The 20,915-nt window shown below is 49.1% G+C and overlaps 1 protein-coding gene across 2 annotated transcripts in view; it reads left to right on the top strand.

Moving 5' to 3' along the window:
* The window catches only part of OSCP1 (organic solute carrier partner 1), a 78,485-nt gene extending 62,927 nt beyond the window's left edge, over positions 1 to 15,558 (top strand). For both annotated transcript variants that reach the window (XM_073562613.1, XM_073562622.1), the window contains 2 exons: positions 496 to 559; positions 14,890 to 15,558. In XM_073562613.1, the coding sequence (XP_073418714.1) occupies positions 496 to 559; positions 14,890 to 15,015 (190 nt within the window). In that variant the 3' untranslated portion in view covers positions 15,016 to 15,558. The remainder of the gene's footprint in view (positions 1 to 495; positions 560 to 14,889) is intronic.
* The last annotated feature ends 5,357 nt before the right edge of the window (positions 15,559 to 20,915 follow it).

Genomic DNA, 20,915 nt, shown 5'->3' with positions numbered 1-20,915 from the left:
AGACCCCCATTCTGGTGATGCTTGATGCCCGGAATAGTTGTGATAATATCAGTGTTTTATCAGCAGGAGATTAGCATTAGAGGACTTGTAATCCTGCTCCCTTTTAGTCCTCCATATTCATGAGCGCTGTATAACCCCGCCCACACCACTGATTGGCAGCTTTCTGGCTGCACTGTGCATAGGCAGAAAGCTAACAATCAGTGGTGTGGGTGGGGTTATACAGAGCTCAGCATTCAGAGAACCGCTAGATCTGCAGCTGAAAGAAACAGGGATTTTATCAAAGCCGCCGCCCTGTAAGTGACACGTTGCTGAAGCCTGGGTCTCTTTCTCTACATCATGCTCCTCTCAGATGGGGTAGCAAAATCCCTGTTCCCTGTAAGAATAGAATATCAGCACACCAAGCTAGGACATATTCAATTTGTACACTGTTATTAAATGTTATGTTTAGATTTTATCATTGCCAATACATAATGCATTTTTTTTTCCTTTCATAAGACAAGCGGCGCTTACAAGGCCAGAAGAGCTTTCTTATAAAGTTATCAACATTAAAGCCAGTGAAGTAAGTAAAGTGTTAATTTCCCATCCTGCAATGTAATGTGTTAGGCTCTGGAGAACCAGGTGTATTGCCCTGATGGCGGACCCCCACATGGCATCTGCTTTTTCCTACACAGCGAGCGGCATCGCCCGCAGAAGCCGCATTTTGTATATCCCAAATGTTTACAGACAATATTCTTATTATTACAACATTCAAATATCAGAAAGGCCATAAAGTGAAAATCTGATAGACATCAATGTAGTAATCAGAGAATATGAAAACCTCTAAAGGAAGGTTGGTAGCAGGGATAGCACATAGCATGCAGGGCTAAGGATGCTGCGAGAAATCAGTGGGACAGATAGTGTTGCCATATAAACCTAGATCGTTTACTTTCCTGCAAGACCACCAAAGTTAAAGGGTTATAAACTGGGCTTGGGTGGCATTAAATGTGTGGTGGCCAATAATCTGCTTGAGCACATAGTATATCATATGGGGCTAGTTTGCTTCCCATCATCAGTGGGATGTGCGGACGAACTATATTCATCCCAATACTGTTTTATTAGCACGTCCCTGTTTGCACAAGGGGATAACAGAAATGTCAGGCAATGATCGGAAAAGGATGGTCACTCAGGACAGTCACCACTAGTGTAAATGACTTCTCTAAGGCGATATTGTAATGTAAGAATGCGGAGGGACAAAGAAGAAATGTCAGCCTTTGGCAAGCTCAGACTTGCATTACAGTTTGCAGCCAAGCAAGTAGCTCATCTTAAAGGGAATATGTCACTTACTTTTATTTTTCAGTCAGTACAACCAGATACTGATATATACGGTATTCCTTTTACTTTAAGCTATTTGTATGTTCTATATTTTCTTGCAGTTTTTTTTATTCTATTTTCTGTATGTGAATATTGGCAGCCATCTTGCCTGAGCTGCTTTTAGTTATCTACTTTGCTGCAGTCACATGGGCCTAAAAGACAGTAATCTTGAAATGTTTATTCACTGCTGTAGATGTTTATTAGGCATGCTATGTAACCTGTGCAAGGTCATTGTGCATAGAGGGGGAAGGAGGGTTGTGTACGTCAACTATTTGGGATGATGAATCCTATGTTATCTATGCAGTCATGGCCAAAACTGTTGGCACCTTTCAAATTGATCCTGTAAACTGAAGTATTTCTATCAGAAAATTATTGCAGTTACACATGTTTTGCTATTGGACATCATTTCACACACAACCCCAAAAATGGGCCTGACAAAATTGTTGGCCCTTTTACAAAATTGTGGGTAAACAACTGTTTCAAGCATGTGATGCTCGTTCAAACTCGCCTGTGGCAAGTAACAGGTGTGGGCAGTATGACCTCTTCACTACCCAGAATCCCACTGTCACGATCGATTTTTGGATTTGTGGCAGATCTGGCTCCACTAAGTTAAAACATTTTTCCTTTCAGGCCAGCGGGTTAAATGTCAGTTTTTCCCCGCTGCAAGCTGGTCTAATTGCATTGCTGCTGGGTCAGCTGATGTGGGCTGTGACCACTCCCACCATCCTTTAAAAGGTCACCTGATGCGTCAGCTGACTGTCGGTGTTAGAGCAATCAGCAGTGACCAAGCTGGAGTAAGGAGCTCTCTGGGTGCAGTGGTGCTTCTGCTGGATTTTCTTATCTGGTACTTTTATCCTGCTGTGCGGTGCTGTGTTGTATTTTTGTTACCTTGTCCCTTTGGTGTCTGTCACTTCCCCCTGTGTTTATTACCTACAGAGGTGAGGCTAGTTCTCCTTGCCGGCCAGTGCCCTAGCCAGGGCAGTTATAGGTGACAACTAGGGATGAGGTATCCTGACGGCGGCGGGGGGGAAAGACCCGCATAGGGCGTAAGTGAAGTGCAGGGACAGGCTCAGATTTTTGCTCAGGTGGTGACCATCCCTCTTTCCCTATTGGTAGGGCCTTCCTCCCCCTTTATTCCATCCCCGTTGTTTGTGAGTTGTGCCATCCAATGACCGACCACCCGTTGGGTCGTGTCACACCGTCATAGTCACCCCGTGACACCTACCATCTCTAGTGACTATTTCATCCTTCTTCTGTGCTCGATTTCTAAAACTTAACATGGACAAAACAGAACTTGTTACCTTTCCTTCATCTCACTCAACCACTCCAGCAGAGCTATCCATCAAATTCAATGGTTGCTCACTCTCCCCAGTCAGCTCGCTACCTGAGGGTAACCCTTGACTTTGATCTCCCCTTCAAACCTCAGAAATATTTACCAGACCTGTACATTCCTTTACCAAGAATGTGGAAAAACCTTAGTACATCCCCTCATCATTTCCCGCCTTGACTACTGCAACCTCAGGCTCTGTGCCATCCCTTCTAACTATATCGCACCCTTCCAATCTATCCTAAACTCTGCTGCCCAACTAATCCACCTATCCCCCCGCTATTCCCTGACCTCTCCTCTCTGTCAATCCCTTCACTGGCTCCCCATTGCCCAGAGACTCTAGTTCAAATCCCTAACCATAGCATACAAAGCAATCAACAACCTGTCTCCTCCATATATTTGTGACCTAGTCTCCCAATACTTACCTGCACGCAACCTCTAATTCTTACAAGATCTCCTTCTCTACTCCTCTTCCCACAATCGCATACAAGATTTCTCTGGTGCCTCTTCCCTACTCTGGAACTCTCTACCTCAACATATCAGACTCTCACCTACCGTGGAAACCTTCAAAACGAACGTGAAGACCCACCTCTTCCGACAAGCTTACAACTTGCAGTAACCCTTGCTTCACTAAACCACTGCACAACCAGCTCTCCGGTCATCTATTATATCCTCACCCAACCGATGTAGACTGTGAGCCCTTACCTGCAGGGTCCTCTCTCCTCCTGTACCAATCGGTGACTTGTACTGTTCATGATCATTTTACTTGTTTTTTTATTATGTTTACCCCTTTTCACATATAAAGCATCATGGAATAAATCGCACCATAATAATAATATGAAAATCACACCTGAAACCAGATAAAAGGGGAGAAGTTGACTCAATCTCTGCAATGTCTGTCTGTGTGTGCCACACTATGCATGAAAAACACAAAGAGGAGAAGAGAACTATCTGAGGATTTGAGAACCAAACTGTTGAACAATAGCAACAACCTCAAGGTTACAAGTCCATCTCCGGAGAGCTTGATGTTCCTTTGTTCATTGTGTGCAACATAATCAAGAAGTTTACAACCCATGACACTGTATGTAGCTAGTCTTCCTGGACGTGGACAGCAGAGAAAAATTGATAAAACGCAGGATACTCCAGATAGTAGATAAGCAGTCCCAATCAAGTTCCAAAGAAATTCAAGCTGACCAGCAGGCTCAGGGTGCATCAGTTCTAGCGCAAACTATCCATCAACATTTGAATAAAATGAAATGCTATGGGAGGAGACCCAGGAGGACCACACTACTGACACAGAGACATAAAAAGCTACAGTTCAGTTTGTCAAAATGCACGTGAGTATGCCTTAATTCTTCTGGTAAAGCATCTTGAGGACAGAGGAGACCAAGATAGAGCTTTTTGGTAAAGCACATCATTCTACTGTTTACTGAAAACGGAATGAGGGCTACAAAGAAAAGAACACATTACCTACGCTCAAATATGGTGGGGGTTCAAAGATGCTTTGCTGCCTTTTGCGCACTGGGTGCCTTGACTGTGTGCAAGGAATCATGAAATCTGAAGATTGCCAAAGGATTTTGGGTCGCAATGTAGTGATCAGCCTCAGAGAGCTGGGCTTGTGTCCTAGGTCATGGGTATTGCAGTAGGACAATGAACCCAAACATACTTCAAGAAACACCCAGAAATGTATGGAAACAAAGCACTAGAGAGTTCTGAAGTGGCCAGCAATAAGTCCGGATCAAAATCCCATTGAACACCTATGGAGAGATCTTAAAATTGCTGTTGGGAGAAGGCACCCTTCAAATATGAGAGACCTGGAGCAATTTGCAAAAGAAGAGTCGTCCAAAATTCCAGTTGAGAAGTGTAAGGAGCTTGTTGATGGTTATAGGAAGTGATTGATTGAAGTTATTTATTCCAAAGGGTGTGCAAACAAATATTAAATTGAGGGTGCCACCATATGTGTCCTGCCCATTTTGGGGGTGTTGTGTGAAATTATGTTCAAATTGCATTTTTTTTGTGTTGCTCCAGTACATAAGTAAACATGAATATCAAAACACGTGTAATTGCAATTATTTGTCTGGGAGAAATACTTCATTTTCTGGATCAATTTCAAGGGTGCCAACACTTTTTGCCATGACTGTATAAGTGTTAGTGCTGTCTAGGATGTGTTGTGTAGTGACCACTTTGTCCGCTAGGGGGCGCTGTGTGGGTGTCCCAGGACGAACAGATAGCCTTGTCCAGAGTAGTAACAGGAGCAGGGTGCTAAAGGATCGTTATGTATCTCAAGGTGGGTGGCCTTGGGATGGAGGCTTGCTTATGTGCTGATCAGCAGAGCTGATCTTTCGTTCCAGTGTGTCAGGGAGAAGACTCCAGGTAGCTCGTTAGACGGGCTGAACCAGTTACCTACAAACCCACCCAGGGGGTGTGTTTAAGAATGATATTGTAAAGTGTGTATGAGTGGTTGAAGGACCTGTGATGAGGTCTTAGTCATGTGACCCAGTGGGCGTGGCGGCAGACCATATAAGGTGGCCAGGGTAGGTCACATGGAGTGAATGCAGGGACCCGGTTGGTCCGTTTTGGTAGGTCCCGTCTGAGAGAGATGGGGCTGTCTTCCTGACAGCAAGTGAATGCTGTGTTTAATGGCTGAACGTGCCTGATAGTTCCCTGGGGGAATGGACGTCTGCAGCGTGGTGAAGCAGCCATGAGGTAAACCCAGAGAGGGAATATAACTGGAAGGCTGCGTATGGAACATTGCATAACCTGTGTGACCACAGGCTTAACAGAGGGAAGCTCTGTCATGGACGCTATGCTGTTTTCTATTGCTTTGATGGTTTTGATGCATGAATAAACCGCATGGACTGTTCTTGTTTTATGGAAAACCCGTGCCGGATCTGATTATTTGGCTGCCGAGCGAGTGTCCCCAACCTTGAATTACAGCGCTACCTTAGAATTGGTGGAGAATGCTATGGGCAATGTTGTAGCCTTGTTGCTAGGAGCAACGGAAGAGGACTGCAAAATTCGGTTGCTAGGGGCAACGGTTTCCAGCGCACATGGTGCAGTGCTGGCAACGCTGAGCCAGGAGTGCTGACGGTTGTGAAACCCGTGTGATATACTTACAGCAGGTCAGTGAAAGAGACTTATAGGACACCTCTGCAGAAGAGGGGTCCGAGAACCTGCGCGGCCAGCAGGTGACGGTCGTGAAAGCCGTGTTGTACTGATCGGGGTCAGAGAAAGAGACTGTGGATTGCTATAGGGTGCCTTTGTGGATATGAGGTACCCGAGGACCTGTGTGGCCGACACAGGTAACGGACAGGTGTTTGTGTTGTACTGACCTGGGTCAGTGAGAAAGACTGTGTACCTGGAGGGTTCAGTGAGCAAGGTCCTGGAGGGTCAGTGTTGGGAGGTTCTGGGAGAAGAATCGGATCCCTGGAGCACGTGGTATGACCTTGGACCTGGTGAGGTGTGAGTGTTGGGCAGTCTCAGGAGGAGATGGATGTCCTGAAGAGCACCCGCTGAGCCCCTGGACCTGGTGAGGCTGGTGTGTTGGGAAACCCTGGGAGGGTCGGCTCCCTGAATAGCACCCAGTGCCCCCTGTGTGTTGTACGGTCTCAGGCGGAGACGGAACGTCCTGAATAGCACACAGACAGGACACGTGAGTTTTGTGTGGTGTTTTTTTTTTTTTTCTTTTTTCAACTCAGCCTGTGGTGGCTCAGTGGGAGTTAAGAAGGTGACAAGCGGCTTGCTGTAACTCGGCATGGTTACGAAGGGGACAAGCGGCTTGCTGTAACTCGGCGGGGTTACGAAGGGGACAAGCGGCTTCCTGTAACTCGGAGGGGTTACGAAGGTGACACCAGCAGCTGTGTGTGAACGGCAGCCGATGGTGTCGGAGATCAGTGACAGCAGGAGCTGTGGTGGTGCCAGCAAGGACTTGTGTGGTATCGTAAAAGACTTAAACTGTGTTGTGTGAACTGCGGTCTAAGGAGACCAGTAAAACGGACATGGTGAAATCTCGAAAGGGGGTGGAGTCCTTCCTTGTTATGCTATGTTCTGTACCCTGTCCCTGACGTGTCTCTCTACAAGTGCAGGCCTCCGTTCTGTACCCTGTCCCTGATGTGTCTCTCTACACGTGCAGGTCTCCGCTCTGTACCGTCCCTGGCGTGCCTCTACACGTACAGGCCTCCGCTCTGTACTCTGTCTAGTCCCAAGGCTCTCCTTTGTCCCGGCTCTGGGCTTCGGCCTACGCTCCGCTGCTAGACTTTGTCCCTGGCGTGTCTCTCCACACGCGCAGGCCTCGTCTTGTACTTTGCCCCTGGCATGCCCTCTGCATGCGCAGGACTCTGTCTCTTACCCTATGCCTTGTCTCTGATATTTCGTGCACCCTTGCACTTTTCGTACTAGGCTTTGCCGTGCTGTTTCGCACGCGTCTCTGCCCTGTACCTTTGCCTAGCTCTGCCTTGTGGCTCCGTGCCCTCGTGCACGCGCCTGGTCGCCCTGTGCCTGCCTGTTGTGCCTCAGCCGTGCCGCCTCTAGTCGTGCTCGCCTGTGTGCCTCAGCCGTGCCCGCCATCCAGTGCTATAGTGGTTACCGGCTGTGTGAGCCGCAGCTGTGCCGCCTCTAAGTCGTGCCCGCCTGCTTATGCCTCCATCGGTACCGCCTGCCGGTGCCCCAGCTGTGGTTTCCGTGCTCCCTTGCACGCACGCTGGTTTTCGCACTGTGCCTTTTCATGCTACTCTTGCACAAAGTCTTTTGCTTACTTTGCTCTGCTCTGAACCCTGTCTTGCCTGCCGAATTCCATAACCTGCCAATTGCTGCCAGAGGTCCGGACCTAGATGACTGCAGCCTGATGTCCGGAGCTGATTTCCGCAGTCTGATTCCTGGACCCTGTCGGTCGATGCCAGCACCCCGGATTCCGATGCCACCGTACCCTATCTTGGTCCCTGGCGTGTCCTCTGCACGCGCAGGCCTCCGTCCTGTATCTCTCCCTGGCGTGTCTCTTCGCATGCGCAGGCCACCGTCCCTGTACCTGGCATGCCCCTTGGCATGCGCAGGCCTCCGTCCTGTGAACCTGACCCGGGCGTGTTCGTTGACACGCATCGTTTCTAACTTTGTCTTGTCTCCTTGCATGGAACCCGGGTTTGCTTACCGGATGTCCGGAACCTGCCGATCACCTTCAGAGCTACAGAACCTGATGTCCCGGTTGATCGTTGCCTGCTGTCCAGAGTCCGATGTCCTCGTGCCTGTCTACCATCTGCACGTACCATGCTTTGGACCTCGGCGTGCTCTTGCACGCACCTTGCTCTATGTACTCTGTGTGTTCACGTTTTGCACCTGTTATACCCTGAAGTGTTCCTCATGCCTTAGACCTCGGCATGCCCTTGCACGCATCTTGCTTTATGTACTTTGTGTGTTCACGTTTTGCACCTGTTGTCAGGGCCGGATTAAGGTTGGTGGGGGCCCCTGGGCAGAAAATCTGGTGGGGGCCCCCATATCATTAACATTTTAGCCATAACAGTAGAGCGCGAACTGTAGCACTCAGATGTACAATCTAATCTTATCCTCTTGTTCTACCACATTCAGATTTACAGTACTACAATAGAGATACAGTCCAGGATAACTCAAAGCAGTCCAATTATAGACAGAAAGAGTTACTCACATTTTTTTTATTGAACCCAATGTTAAGACAGCCAAGGAATAATAAAAATGCAGAAAGGGAAAGTTTTCACCGGCAGCAATTGTTGCTAACTACTGTATAACAATATGTTCTCTATTGTATTATCTCCGGAGTACAGCTTCCCCCCCCCCACGCAAGGGTATACAGCTCTTGCCCCCTACAAGGGTATACAGGCAGCTTTCCCCCCCCTGGGAATACAACTCCCCCAACGGGTATACAGCTCTTGCCCCCTACAAGGGTATACAGGCAGCTGTCCCCCCCCCCCCCCCCAAGGTTATACAGTTCTCCAATGTTTCGTCTTTATACAGTTCCCTCCTCCAGGTATACAGGCCCAAATGTATAGCTCCCCTCTCGCGCATACAGCTCCCCCGATCAATATATAGCTAGCTGGAGCCTGGAGGCAAGGGGGTTAATCACCGTGGCGCTGCAGAGTTGATTGGCGGGTACACAGCAGGCGGCGGGCGCACGATGCTCGTGAACGCGGCGAGCAGGCAGAGGAGATCCACAGGACAGGAGGCGTGACAGGAGAGGAGGCGTGACAGAAAGAAAGAACAGAGAAAAAAGAAAACAGAGAAAGAAAGAACAGAGAGAGAGAAAGAATGGAAAGAAAGAACAGAGAAAGAAAGAAAAGAAAGAAGAAAGAACAGAGAGAGAGAGAGAGAAAAAAAAAAAGATTAGAGAGATAAAGAAACAGAGATAGAAAGATTCTATAAAGATACTATAGCAGCCCGGCTCCCACTGTAGTGCCCACCTGAGCCTCCCGATGCAGGAAATATAACGATCCGCTCACACGGCCGACATCCCCAAGTTCAAGGCGATCCTGCTGTCCGCGCTGTTGGAGGAGGACATGGTGATGGATCTTAAGCATTCCCTAAAGTGCCTCCATGGTTCCGTCACAATCTCCTCCCGAAATTACCTAATTTCCGGTCAGCTTCTAGCACGTCACTTCCGGTGGAACGTCACATGCGAATTTTAAAGTGCTCCTCGGGGCTCCGCCGTGTACTCCTGTGTCCGCACGAAAAGTAAGCTCCCAGCCGGGGCAGTATCTCTCAAAATCGGGACTGTCTCGCTGGGAGGTATGAATGCTCCCCACCATACACCTTGTACACGTATGGCACCGCATACATCATACACACACGGTTCCGCTTTTTATGCCTCATACACACGGCTCCGTTCTGTACACCTTGCACACACACACTGCTCAACTCAGTACACACATGGCTCCAATCCGCAAACCTGGTACACATGCGGTTCCGCTCCACACACCTTGCACACACGCAGCTCCGCTCCATACACACACGTGGGGCTCAGCTCCGTACACGTGCGGCTCCGCTCAGTACACCTCACACACTCGCGGCTCTGCTCCGTACACCTCATACACACACACGGCTCCGCTCCGTACACCTTGTACACACACATCTCTGCTATATCCACCCTGTAAACCCTCCCTGACCCCACACAAACTTCACCTCATCCAGGACGATGAGAACCAGCACAGACAGCAGAGTCCTGCATAAACCAAGGGCTGATACTGGGTACTGGGGGAACATTATACTGTGTATGGGGGGATGGCGGTACTGGGGGAACATTATACTGTGTGGGGGATGGCAGTACTGTGGGAATATTATACTGTGTGAATATTATACTGTGTGGGGGTGACGGTAGTGGGGAACATTATACTGTATGTGGGGGGATGGTGATACTGTGGGAACATTAAACTGTATGTGGGGACGTGATACTGTGGGAAAATTATACTGTATGTGGGGACAGGAAAGGGACATTGCAATATGTGTTTTGTTACTTCCTGTTTTCCATACTTGGGTCACATGTACAAGGAACAAAATGCTATGATTCTTAGAAAGTGACAACAAAAAAGCACCAAGATAGTCTCAGCTCTGAAAAGGTTACTGCCCCCTCTGCCCAGTAATCTCCAGCACCTACCTCCACATGCAGAGCCGCACTCCACATAGAGAATAATGGAGCCACCAGCACCAACCTCCACCCGCAGAGCCGCACTCCACATAGAGAATAATGGAGCCTCCAGCACCGACCTCCACCCGCAGAGCCACACTCCACATCGAGAATAATGGAGCCTCCGGCACCGCCCCTCCACCCGCAGAGCCGCACTCCACATAGAGAATAATGGGGCCTCCAGCACCGACCTCCACCCGCAGAGCCACACTCCACATAGAGAATAATGGAGCCTCCAGCACCGACCTCCACCCGCAGAGCCGCACTCCACATAGAGAATAATGGAGCCTCCGGTACCGACCTCCACCCGCAGAGCCGCACTCCACATAGAGAATAATGGAGCCTCCGGTACCGACCTCCACCCGCAGAGCCGCACTCCACATAGAGAATAATGGAGCCTCCGGTACCGACCTCCACCCGCAGAGCCACACTCCACATAGAGAATAATGGGGCCTCCAGCACCGACCTCCACCCGCAGAGCCACACTCCACATAGAGAATAATGGAGCCTCCGGTACCGACCTCCACCCGCAGAGCCGCACTCCACATAGAGAATAATGGAGCCTCCAGCACCGACCTCCACCCGCAGAGCCGCACTCCACATAGAGAATAATGGAGCCTCCGGTACCGACCTCCACCCGCAGAGCCGCACTCCACATAGAGAATAATGGGGCCTCCAGCACCGACCTCCACCCGCAAAGCCGCACTCCACATAGAGAATAATGGAGCCTCCAGCACCGACCTCCACCCGCAGAGCCCCACTCCACATAGAGAATAATGGAGCCTCCAGCACCGACCTCCACTCCACATAGAGAATAATGGAGCCTCCAGCACCGACCTCCACCCGCAGAGCCCCACTCCACATAGAGAATAATGGAGCCTCCAGCACCGACCTCCACCCGCAGAGCCGCACTCCACATAGAGAATAATGGAGCCTCCGGTACCGACCTCCACCCGCAGAGCCACACTCCACATAGAGAATAATGGAGCCTCCGGTACCGACCTCCACCCACAGAGCCGCACTCCACATAGAGAATAATGGGGCCTCCAGCACCGACCTCCACCCGCAGAGCCACACTCCACATAGAGAATAATGGAGCCTCCAGCACCGACCTCCACCCGCAGAGCCGCACTCCACATACATGGCTGCTCTCAGTGCTCTGTGCTGTGCGCACAGGACCTGTGATGAGGTCACAGGAGGGGAGGAGACAGGGGTCACATGATCGGGGGCCCTGATACCTTACCTCCTGTGATCCCATCACAAGCCTTTGCACGCTACCAGCAGCATCAGCGTTCACGCTACTTGTAGATGCTGCTGGTAGCAGAGCACATAATGCCGCCCCCACGGTCACTCACTTTTAGGTGGGGAGAAGATGGAGTGCCATTGCAGCAGCCAGCAGGAATGTGGTGGGGGCCCCCTTAGAAGCTCTTGTGGTGGGGGCCCCGGGGCTGAAGCCCCGCCTGCCCTGCCTATAATCCGGCCCTGCCTGTTGTACCCAAAAGTGTTCCTTAATGAAGTTTCCTTGAACTAACGTCTTGTCTCGCCTTGTCTTGTTTCCCTGAGCCGGCCGTCTGGTCCAGCTGCTGTGGTGGCTTACCCCCTTGGTCTTGCCCCTGACACTCCCTGTATAGGGGGTGGATTCTCACTAGGTCAGCTCGCCCTAGGTGGGTGGGTGCCACGGCCCAGAGGGTCCACTCATTCGAAAGGAAAACGACTCAGCGTAAGCTGACGCTCGTCACAGGGAGTTACCTGTCAAGGTGGTAGTATGCCACCAAACGTAATGCATCCCTTTGAGAAGGGTCGGGACTTTGTCTTGTTTGATGATATATGGCAGGAGGATGGAGACGTTCCTACTGTTGGGTTAGCAGACATGGTGACGGTGACGCCTGCTAACCCGGACAGGTCAGTTGTAGAAGTGACCGGAAGAAGGGGTACGTCTGCCCAACTTACGGACCTGACGTCTCATGACATGACGGATGGTGGGCTGGGAGATGAGACGACTAGAGTAGACACACGGTCAGAGGGTAACTGGAGGGTTGTCTTGGATGATCGGCGTGACTCAGACTCTAGGGGTGACTGTGGCTCTGAAAGAGAGAGGGAGCACAGACTAGATGAGCTAGAGAAAGAAGTCTTCGAGCCCAAAGGTCACCTGGCATCGTGGCAAGGTCTGAATAAGTCCCTCAGAGAAGAGGTAGGAGTACTCACAGAAACTTTAAGATGTCTTCTGCGGGAGAAGAAATGGGACGAAGACTTACAGCGGCCAGGCCTGAGTGAAGACAAGAAGAAACTGGAGAGTATGGAAGCAGAGATGATCCATATGCAAGAGAAGCTTGCTGCTGCAGAGCATGCTAAAAGGCAAGCACAGCAGGAAAGAGATGAACTGGCTGTGATTGCCAACAACAGTGGTAAAGATGCTCTGGCTTTGGAAGAAAAGAGGCAGTTAGAGTCTCGCATTGTTCAGCTGGTAGAAGAAGTGGAGGAAGAACAAGGCAACTTTGAATTAGCCAATGACAGGCTGAGAAAGGCCACACTTCAGGTTGACCAGATGAATGCTGATCTGAAGACAGAACGTTGTAATGCTCAGAAGAATGAGAGTGCCCTTCAGCAATTAGTTCGCCAGAATAAGGAGTTAGAAGCAAAGGTTGCACTACTGGAGGAACAGCTTGATGCGGAAATGAAGGTGCTACAATCTGCAAGCAAACAAGTACGTCATACGGAGAAAAATCTGAAGGTTGTACTAAGGCAAATAGATGATGAAAGGCGTAGTTCTGAGCAGTACAAAGACCTGGCGGAGGGAAATAATGTGCGTCTGAAACAGCTGAAACGCCAGGTGGAAGCAGAGAAAGAGGCTCAACGTGCCAATATGTTGCACCGTAGATTACAGTGTGAACTAGAGGATGTTACAGAGACAGCCAATGCAATGAACCGTTAGGTTAATGCACTAAAAAGCAAATTTAGATGTGGTGGGGTACCATTTGTTACAAGACGCTTAGATGGAGAAAGGATGGTGACTAAACAGTGTCTGACGACGCAGACAGACTGTGACTGGAGGGTCAAAGACAACGACCCATATTCTGACCGCTGGGGGCGGGGGAGGCTTAACGTAGGGATGAGGCCATATGACAGATGGAGACGGTTCTCTCGACCTGTGGGGCAAGGTGTAATGAGTGCCCGGTCTCGAGATCCTGGTGTAATGTTGTGTGTTCAACCCCACAAGTTTGAACAGAGGGGGGAGTTATGTGGTGTAGTGACCACTGTATCCGCTAGGGGGCGCTGTGTGGGTGTCCCAGGACGAACAGATAGCCTTGTCCAGAGTGGTAACAGAAGCAGGGTGCTAAAGGATCGTTATGTATCTCAAGGTGGGTGGCCTTGGGATGGAGGCTTGCTTATGTGCTGATCAGCAGAACTGATCTTTCGTTCCAATGTGTCAGGGAGAAGTCTTCAGGTAGCTGGTGAGACGGGCGGAACCAGTTACCTACAAACCCAGGGTTTGTATTGTAAAGTGTGTATGAGTGGTTGAAGGACCTGTGATGAGGTCATAGCCATGTGACCCGGTGGGTGTGGCTACAGACCATATAAGGTGGCCAGGGTAGGTCACATGGAGTGAATGCAGGGACCCGGTTGGTCCGTTTTGGAAGGTCCCGTCTGAGAGAGATGGGGCTGTCTTCCTGACAGCAAGTGAACGCTGTGTTTAATGGCTGAACGTGCCTGATAGTTCCCTGGAGGGAATGGACATCTGCAGCATGGTGAAGCAGCCATGAGGTAAACCTAGAGAGGGGATATAACTGGGAGGCTGAAGAGCCTGCGTATTGAACATTGCATAACCTGTGTGACCAGAGGCTTAACAGAGGGAAGCTCTGTCATGGACGCTATGCTGTTTTCTATTGCTTTGATGGTTTTGATGCATGACTAAACCGCATGGACTGTTCTTGTTTTATGGAAAACTGATGCCGGATCTGATTATTTGGCTGCCAAGCGAGTGTCCCCAACCTTGAATGACAGCGCTACCTTACAGATGATAATGAGAGAATTGCTGAGTAGTGATCGCTACAGAACAGTTGATTACTAAGTTTAGTAGTGAGTGTCAAAACTGCAACATTTTTTATACTGATCTTGGCATACATTCATAACTTTATTTCAAGTACTTGATGAGGTTGGTGTACTTGCTATGAAACTCTATGTAAAAATGGCTCTATAACCTGATATTAAAATACAAAAGCCCAGCTAAACAGTGTGAAAGCTCATGAGTCCGAGTGTATTCCATCTCTTCCCACCCAGCCTGAATGACAACTGCAGCTTGTAGTGAGCAAGGTGGAATTTAGAGGGACACTGATGAGATGTCATTGAGGCGTCATGGGTGGAGATTGGAGTTTCAAAGTAAGTATACCATTCTGATCAGGTCTAAAGATTTATTAATGTTTAAAAAAATGGCTTATAATTCATGTATAAATTCTATTGTATGTAGGTAAAAGCTGCATCCCGGTTTTCGGACAGTGATTGATGTAGCTACTGTACAACTGCAGTGATAAACTAAAAAGTTTTCTTTTTTCATTTCTAATCTATTTTTCAGGACCGGGATAGAAATAAGGAGCTTTCTCGAATAATGGGCGAGTTTCAATCAGAAGAGACCCATGTGCAGAGTACTAGCAATACTAGCAAAGGAGAGGATCTTCTAGCGCTAATGGATGGACTGTGACAATACGTGTCATCTCTTTCGTCTAGATCTGCAGTCGGGCTGAGATGGTGGTTTGCCTCTGTGTACCTGCTGACACATGTAACTTGTACTGAACCAGGCGAGCAGCTTGGACAAGTGGCAGGTCACTTGTAGTCCATTTTTGTAATATTGATGTGTATATATGAATGTCTGAATATAGTCTGTCTAGATGCAGGATGCTTGTCCTTTCTTACGATTTACCATTGCGAGACCTGCACAGACGTCTTTACGTGTTCTTGAGTCATATGTATAGAGAGGATAGAATTGACTTCTTTTAGGCTAGTCTTATGTGTAATATGTTCAATATTTCCAAGGAAGAAATATTGAAACCTGCATACATGCCAGACTATACCCTCCACGCTTTATATTGGATTTTCGTTATGATTTTGCAGTGTTACTGGTTTTCAGTAAAATAGGAATAAGGAGGTTAAAGTATATAATGTGGAGTAATATTTGTTGTATGTGTGCTGTTAGGACTACAAAAGCCGGGAGGAGTTTTCATCAACCAAAGAAAAGTAACACTATGATCTCGATATTTCTTTTGGTCTACATTTAAGGAACTTATATGATGGGAAAGTCACTGTAAGTTAGAAAAAAGTAGCTTTCATCCAGTTTTGGCCTTCAATGTTCTTTGGAACATGGTTGTTCATTAAGCAGGCCCTTCGTGTCTGGCTGATCATGAGGGTTGTTCGTTTTTCCTTCCCACTGATCAGCTGTTAAAACCATTGGGTAGCACTTAGTGAAGAATTAAACAAAATAGGAACATACCCTAGCGTTCCTTGCAGTCATTTGGAGGCCAGTGAAAAAGCGGCTTCCTGCACTCTCAAATTGGGGCGTTACTGATTATGGGAACCCCTGGCTATTACAGTCATAAGTCCTAGTGAGGGTGTTGACCTTGTAAAGCGAACCTGTCAGCCGTTTTTGCCGCTACAAGATGTGGCCACTGCCTTTCAGGGCTTATCTACAGCATTCTATAATGCTGTAGCTAAGCCCCTGATCCGACCTGCAAGATAAGAGAAATAACTTTTATTATACTTATCCGGGAGGGTGGTCGAGTCCGATGGGTGTCACAGGTCCGGCGCCTCCCATCTTCTTATGATCGCCGCTCTCCTGCTTGCTTTGTGGCTCCCCGACATTGTGCTCCTGCGCAGACGTACTTATCTGCCCTGTTGAGGGCAGAGCACAGTACTGCAGTGCGCAGGCGCTGGGAAAGATCAGAGAGGCCCAGCACCTATGCACTGCAGTACATTACTCTATCCTCAACAGGGCAGATCAGTACACCTGCGCAGGAGCACAATGTCGGGGAGCCATGAAGCAAGAAGGAGGGCGGCATTGCAAGAACATGGGAGGCGCCGGACCAGACCAACCCCCGGGTGAGTGAGACTGATAGAATTTGCAGATATATTTCTATTGTTAATGTACAGTCTGATGGCAGCCTTTGACTGAATGTTTTATGAAATAGATTAATAAATACTGTATAAGTATGGGTGACTAAAGGATCTGTTTTCTGTATATATAGACATGGCCCAATTGTGTTTATTGTGAGCAATGGGAATCCCAAATCAAAGGATGATCACAATCGATAGTATCTTGTTATTGAAAGAGGACCATCACAAAGTTCCTTTAAAGATTACATTTCACTGGATTTTTTTTTAATATAAACAGGGTACCTCCTCCAATTGGTGCTGCTCCACTGATTATGGAACAGTTTTTATTTTTATTCTGTGCCTCTTTGTTCCAAAATTCTGCGTCACCCGGTAGTAAGACCTCCAAATTAAGAAAACTTTCTTTTCAACCTTTTGGGTGTTAACCACAGAACTTCTTTGTCCACGTTTTCTTTTTATCCTCTATGACACTAGCCAGTCAAAACGTGGCCACGTCATAGAGGGGGAAAAACTGTAGCTCTTCTGTGTTCCAATAGCAGGGAGGGATGTGGGAGCTGTGAAGATCTCCGAGTGGTCACGGGAGACAAATCTGGTCTTGGATGAAAACGTTGATCCAGGCTGCAATTGTGACCTTTTCTGTGGGCGATTACTTTTTCCCCTCTATTACATGGCCATATAGATGTCTTTAAATTGGCCAGGGTCATAGAGGCGGGAAAAAAAAAGCAAACTCCCACAGAGAAATTAGGAGGTAGTTATTTAAAAAGAAAATGTGCATATTGGAGTCTCTTTATTTCCATGTGGCATAACTTTGGAAACAAGAGGCACAGAAAATAATACAAAACTGTTCCAGAATCAGTGGCACAGCTCCAATTAGATGAGGTACTCAGTTTAAATTGAAAAATCCTGTGAAAGGTCATCTTTACAGGAAGTTTGTGATGATCCAAGACCCTCATTTATGTCATTGGTATGTGTTTTAATGGGTGTTGTCCAGATAAACTAGCATAGGCCTGTTTCACACTCCCGTTTTTTCCCTTCAGTCAAAATCCGCCATTTTTTAAAAAAACGGATCCACCAAAAAAGGGGCGGATCCATTTTTTTTCCCCATAGACTTACATTATTGGCGGATCTTGACTGACGGTCGTCCGTCCCACCCGTTTTTTTACGGATCCGCCAAGATTTTAGTGGCTCCCGGGCGGATGAGACGGGTCCTGCAACGTTTTTTGTCTTTGACGGTCAGCTCTTTTGAACCGTGCATGCCCGAAATCTTTACTCCGGGAAGAATTTTAACCCATAAATGCCTTTCCGAGAGCCGCTAAAATCTCTCTCGCTCTCTCTCTCCCTTTAAATTTCATCCTTCGCCGGAACCGTCAAAACAACAATCCGGTGGCACACGTTGATGTGTGAACAGTGACGGATCCGTTTTCCGCCATTTGCGGATTGCATCTGACATCAAAAACGTATGTGTACATGAATTTGATGTTTTACTGAATTGATACACAATAAATACCCAAATGGTTTGTTCCTTAAGATACACTGTATGGGTTTTAAAAAATATTAAAATCCACGAGAAATGATAGCGTATTTAGTGGTGGTCTCTGAATATTCTACCTTGAGGGAGCACGGTGTTTTACAGAAGGCATGTATGTAATGGTATGGTATTCTCATTGTATGACTGTCTTACATCTTCCTTCTGTAATTCATTTTTACAGCTTTCTCCTACACATATAATGGAAAATGTGAGGTTACATTTACACAAACAACCCCAGGAAGCAACGTCTGAAACTCCCATTGCTGTATTGTGGCCCTAAGGGAATTTTATGCAATTAGTAGTAATACCTCAGAGGTATTCTGGTCTAATAATGTCATAGCACATCAGGTGGGATGGACCACAGCATTACGAGCTGTAGGGGTCCATGGTGTAGTGACCACTTTGTCTGCTAGGGGGCGCTGTGTGGGTGGTCCAGGACAGGCATATAAGCATTTCCAGTGTCCTGATAGGAGTAGGATGCTGAATGATCGTAATGTATCTCAAGGTGGGTGGCCTTGAGATGAAGACTTGTGTATGTGTTGATCAGCAGTGATACTGCTGAGGTTCCGTGTCAATGTCTTTGCAAAGTCTTCAGGTAGCTGGAGAGACGGGTGGACTAGCTACCTACAAATCCACCCAGGGGTGTGTCTAAAAATGCTGGTAGTAAAAGACTATGTGAGTGTGAAGGACCTGTGATGAGGTCATAGCCATGTGACCCGGTGGGCGTGGCTACGGACCATATAAGGTGGCCAGGGTAGGTCACATGAGTGAATGATTGGACCCGGTTGGTCCGTTGTGGAAGGTCCCGCTGGGAGATGGGGCTTCCTGCCTGACAGCACGTGAAGTGGCTGTGTGTAATGGCTGCCAGTACCTGAGAGTTCCCAGGGGAGGGAATGAACGTCTGGAGTCTGAAGCAACCATGAGGTAACCCTGACGGGGTGAGATACCTGTGAGGCTGAAGAGCCTGAGTACTGGACATTGCGTAACCTGTGTGACCACAGGGATAAACGGAGGGAAGCTCTGTCATGAACGTTATGCTATGGATATGAACTTTATGTTGCTGCTGTGGGTTTATGATGCCTGAATAAACCGCATGGACTGTTATGGCTTTATGGAAAATCCGTGCCGGACGTGATTATTTGGCTGCCAAGCGAGTGTCCCCAACCTTGAATGACAGCGCTACCTTACAATTGGTGGTTGGCTCCGTGGAAAGCCTGAGAAACTTTCGGATGCTCTTGGAGTATCGAGAGGGGTACCTGCAAGAGATTAAGCAGTTGAGGCTGGACCGTCGGCAGATCAACAAAGAGGTACGGAACACCAGGTGGCGGCCGCCTTCAACCCAAGATGCAAGGACCCGAAGGGTTTCTCCAAGTAGTGACATGGTAGGTGGCCGAAGAATATCAGCAAGTGGCAGTTCGATGGGCCGTACGACACAGAGACCTTAGTTCCTGTGAGACGCCGAATGGGTCAGACTCAGGCCAGACAGTAGGCTCGATTAAGACTTATGACCGCACCAACCGGGAGAGCCGGTCAGTGAGAGAAAGGAGTGTGGTGACTAAACAGTGATGACGAAGACAGACTGTAACTGGGGGGCCAAAGATCAGGGCCGATATTCTGACCGCTGGGGGCGGGGGAGGCCTAACGTAGAGATGACGCTTCACCTGTGAAATGCGCAGACGCTGCACCTGTGAAAAGCGCGCCCAGCACCTGTGAAATGCGCAGACGCTGCACCTGTGAAAAGCGCGCCCAGCACCAGTGAAATGCACAGACGCTGCACCTGTGAACAGCGCGCCCAGCACCAGTGAAATGCGCAGACGCTGCACCGGTGAAAAGCGCGCCCAGCACCAGTGAAATGCGCAGACGCTGCACCGGTGAAAAGCGCGCCCAGCACCTGTGAAATGCGCAGACGCTGCACCGGTGAAAAGCGCGCCCAGCACCTGTGAAATGCGCAGACGCTGCACCTGTGAAAAGCGCGCCCAGCACCTGTGAAATGCGCAGACGCTGCACCTGTGAAAAGCGTGCCCAGCACCTGAGAAATACGCAGACGCTGCACCTGTGAAAAGCGCGCCCAGCACCTGTGAAATGCGCACACGCTGCACCTGTGAAAACCGCGCCCAGAACCTGTGAAATGCGCAGACGCTGCACCTGTGAAAAGCGCGCCCAGCACCTATGAAATGCGCAGACGCTACACCGGTGAAAAGCGCACCCAGCACCTGTGAAATGCGCAGACGCTGCACCTGTGAAAAGCGCGCCCAGCACCTGTGAAATGCGCAGACGCTGCACCTGTGAAAAGCGTGCCCAGCACCTGTGAAATGCGCATACGCTACATCGGTGAAAAGCGCACCCAGCACCTGTGAAATGCGCAGACGCTACACCGGTGAAAAGCGCACCCAGCACCTGTGAAATGCGCAGACGCTGCACCTGTGAAAAGCGCGCCCAGCACCTGTGAAATGCGCAGACGCTGCACCTGTGAAATGCACACACGCTGCACCAGTGAAAAGTGCGCCCAGCACTTGTGAAATGCGCAGATGCTGCACTGGTAAAAAGCGCACCCAGCACCTGTGAAATGCGCAGACGCTGCACCGGTGAAAAGCGCGCCCAGCACCTGTGAAATGAGCAGACGCTGCACCTGTGAAATATGCGCCCAGCACCTGTGAAATGCGCAGACGCTGCACCTGTGAAATGCGCAGACGCTGCACCGGTGAAAAGCACGCCCAGCACCTGTGAAATGCGCAGACGCTGCACCTGTGAAATATGCGCCCAGCACCTGTGAAATGCGCAGACGCTGCACCGGTGAAAAGCGCACCCAGCACCTGGGAAATGCGCAGACGCTGCACCTGTGAAAAGCGCGCCCAGCACCTGTGAAATGCACAGACGCTGCACCTGTGAAAAGCGCGCCCAGCACCTGTGAAATGCGCAGACGCTGCACCGGTGAAAAGCGCGCCCAGCACCAGTGAAATGCACAGACG

This window comes from Dendrobates tinctorius, unplaced genomic scaffold (genome assembly GCF_039654945.1).
Source record: "Dendrobates tinctorius isolate UK_male_01 unplaced genomic scaffold, ASM3965494v1 ptg000015l, whole genome shotgun sequence".
NCBI classification, from domain to species: Eukaryota; Metazoa; Chordata; class Amphibia; order Anura; family Dendrobatidae; genus Dendrobates; species Dendrobates tinctorius.
Note: the sequence above shows the minus strand (reverse complement) of the source record. Positions and strands in the feature narration are given on the sequence as shown.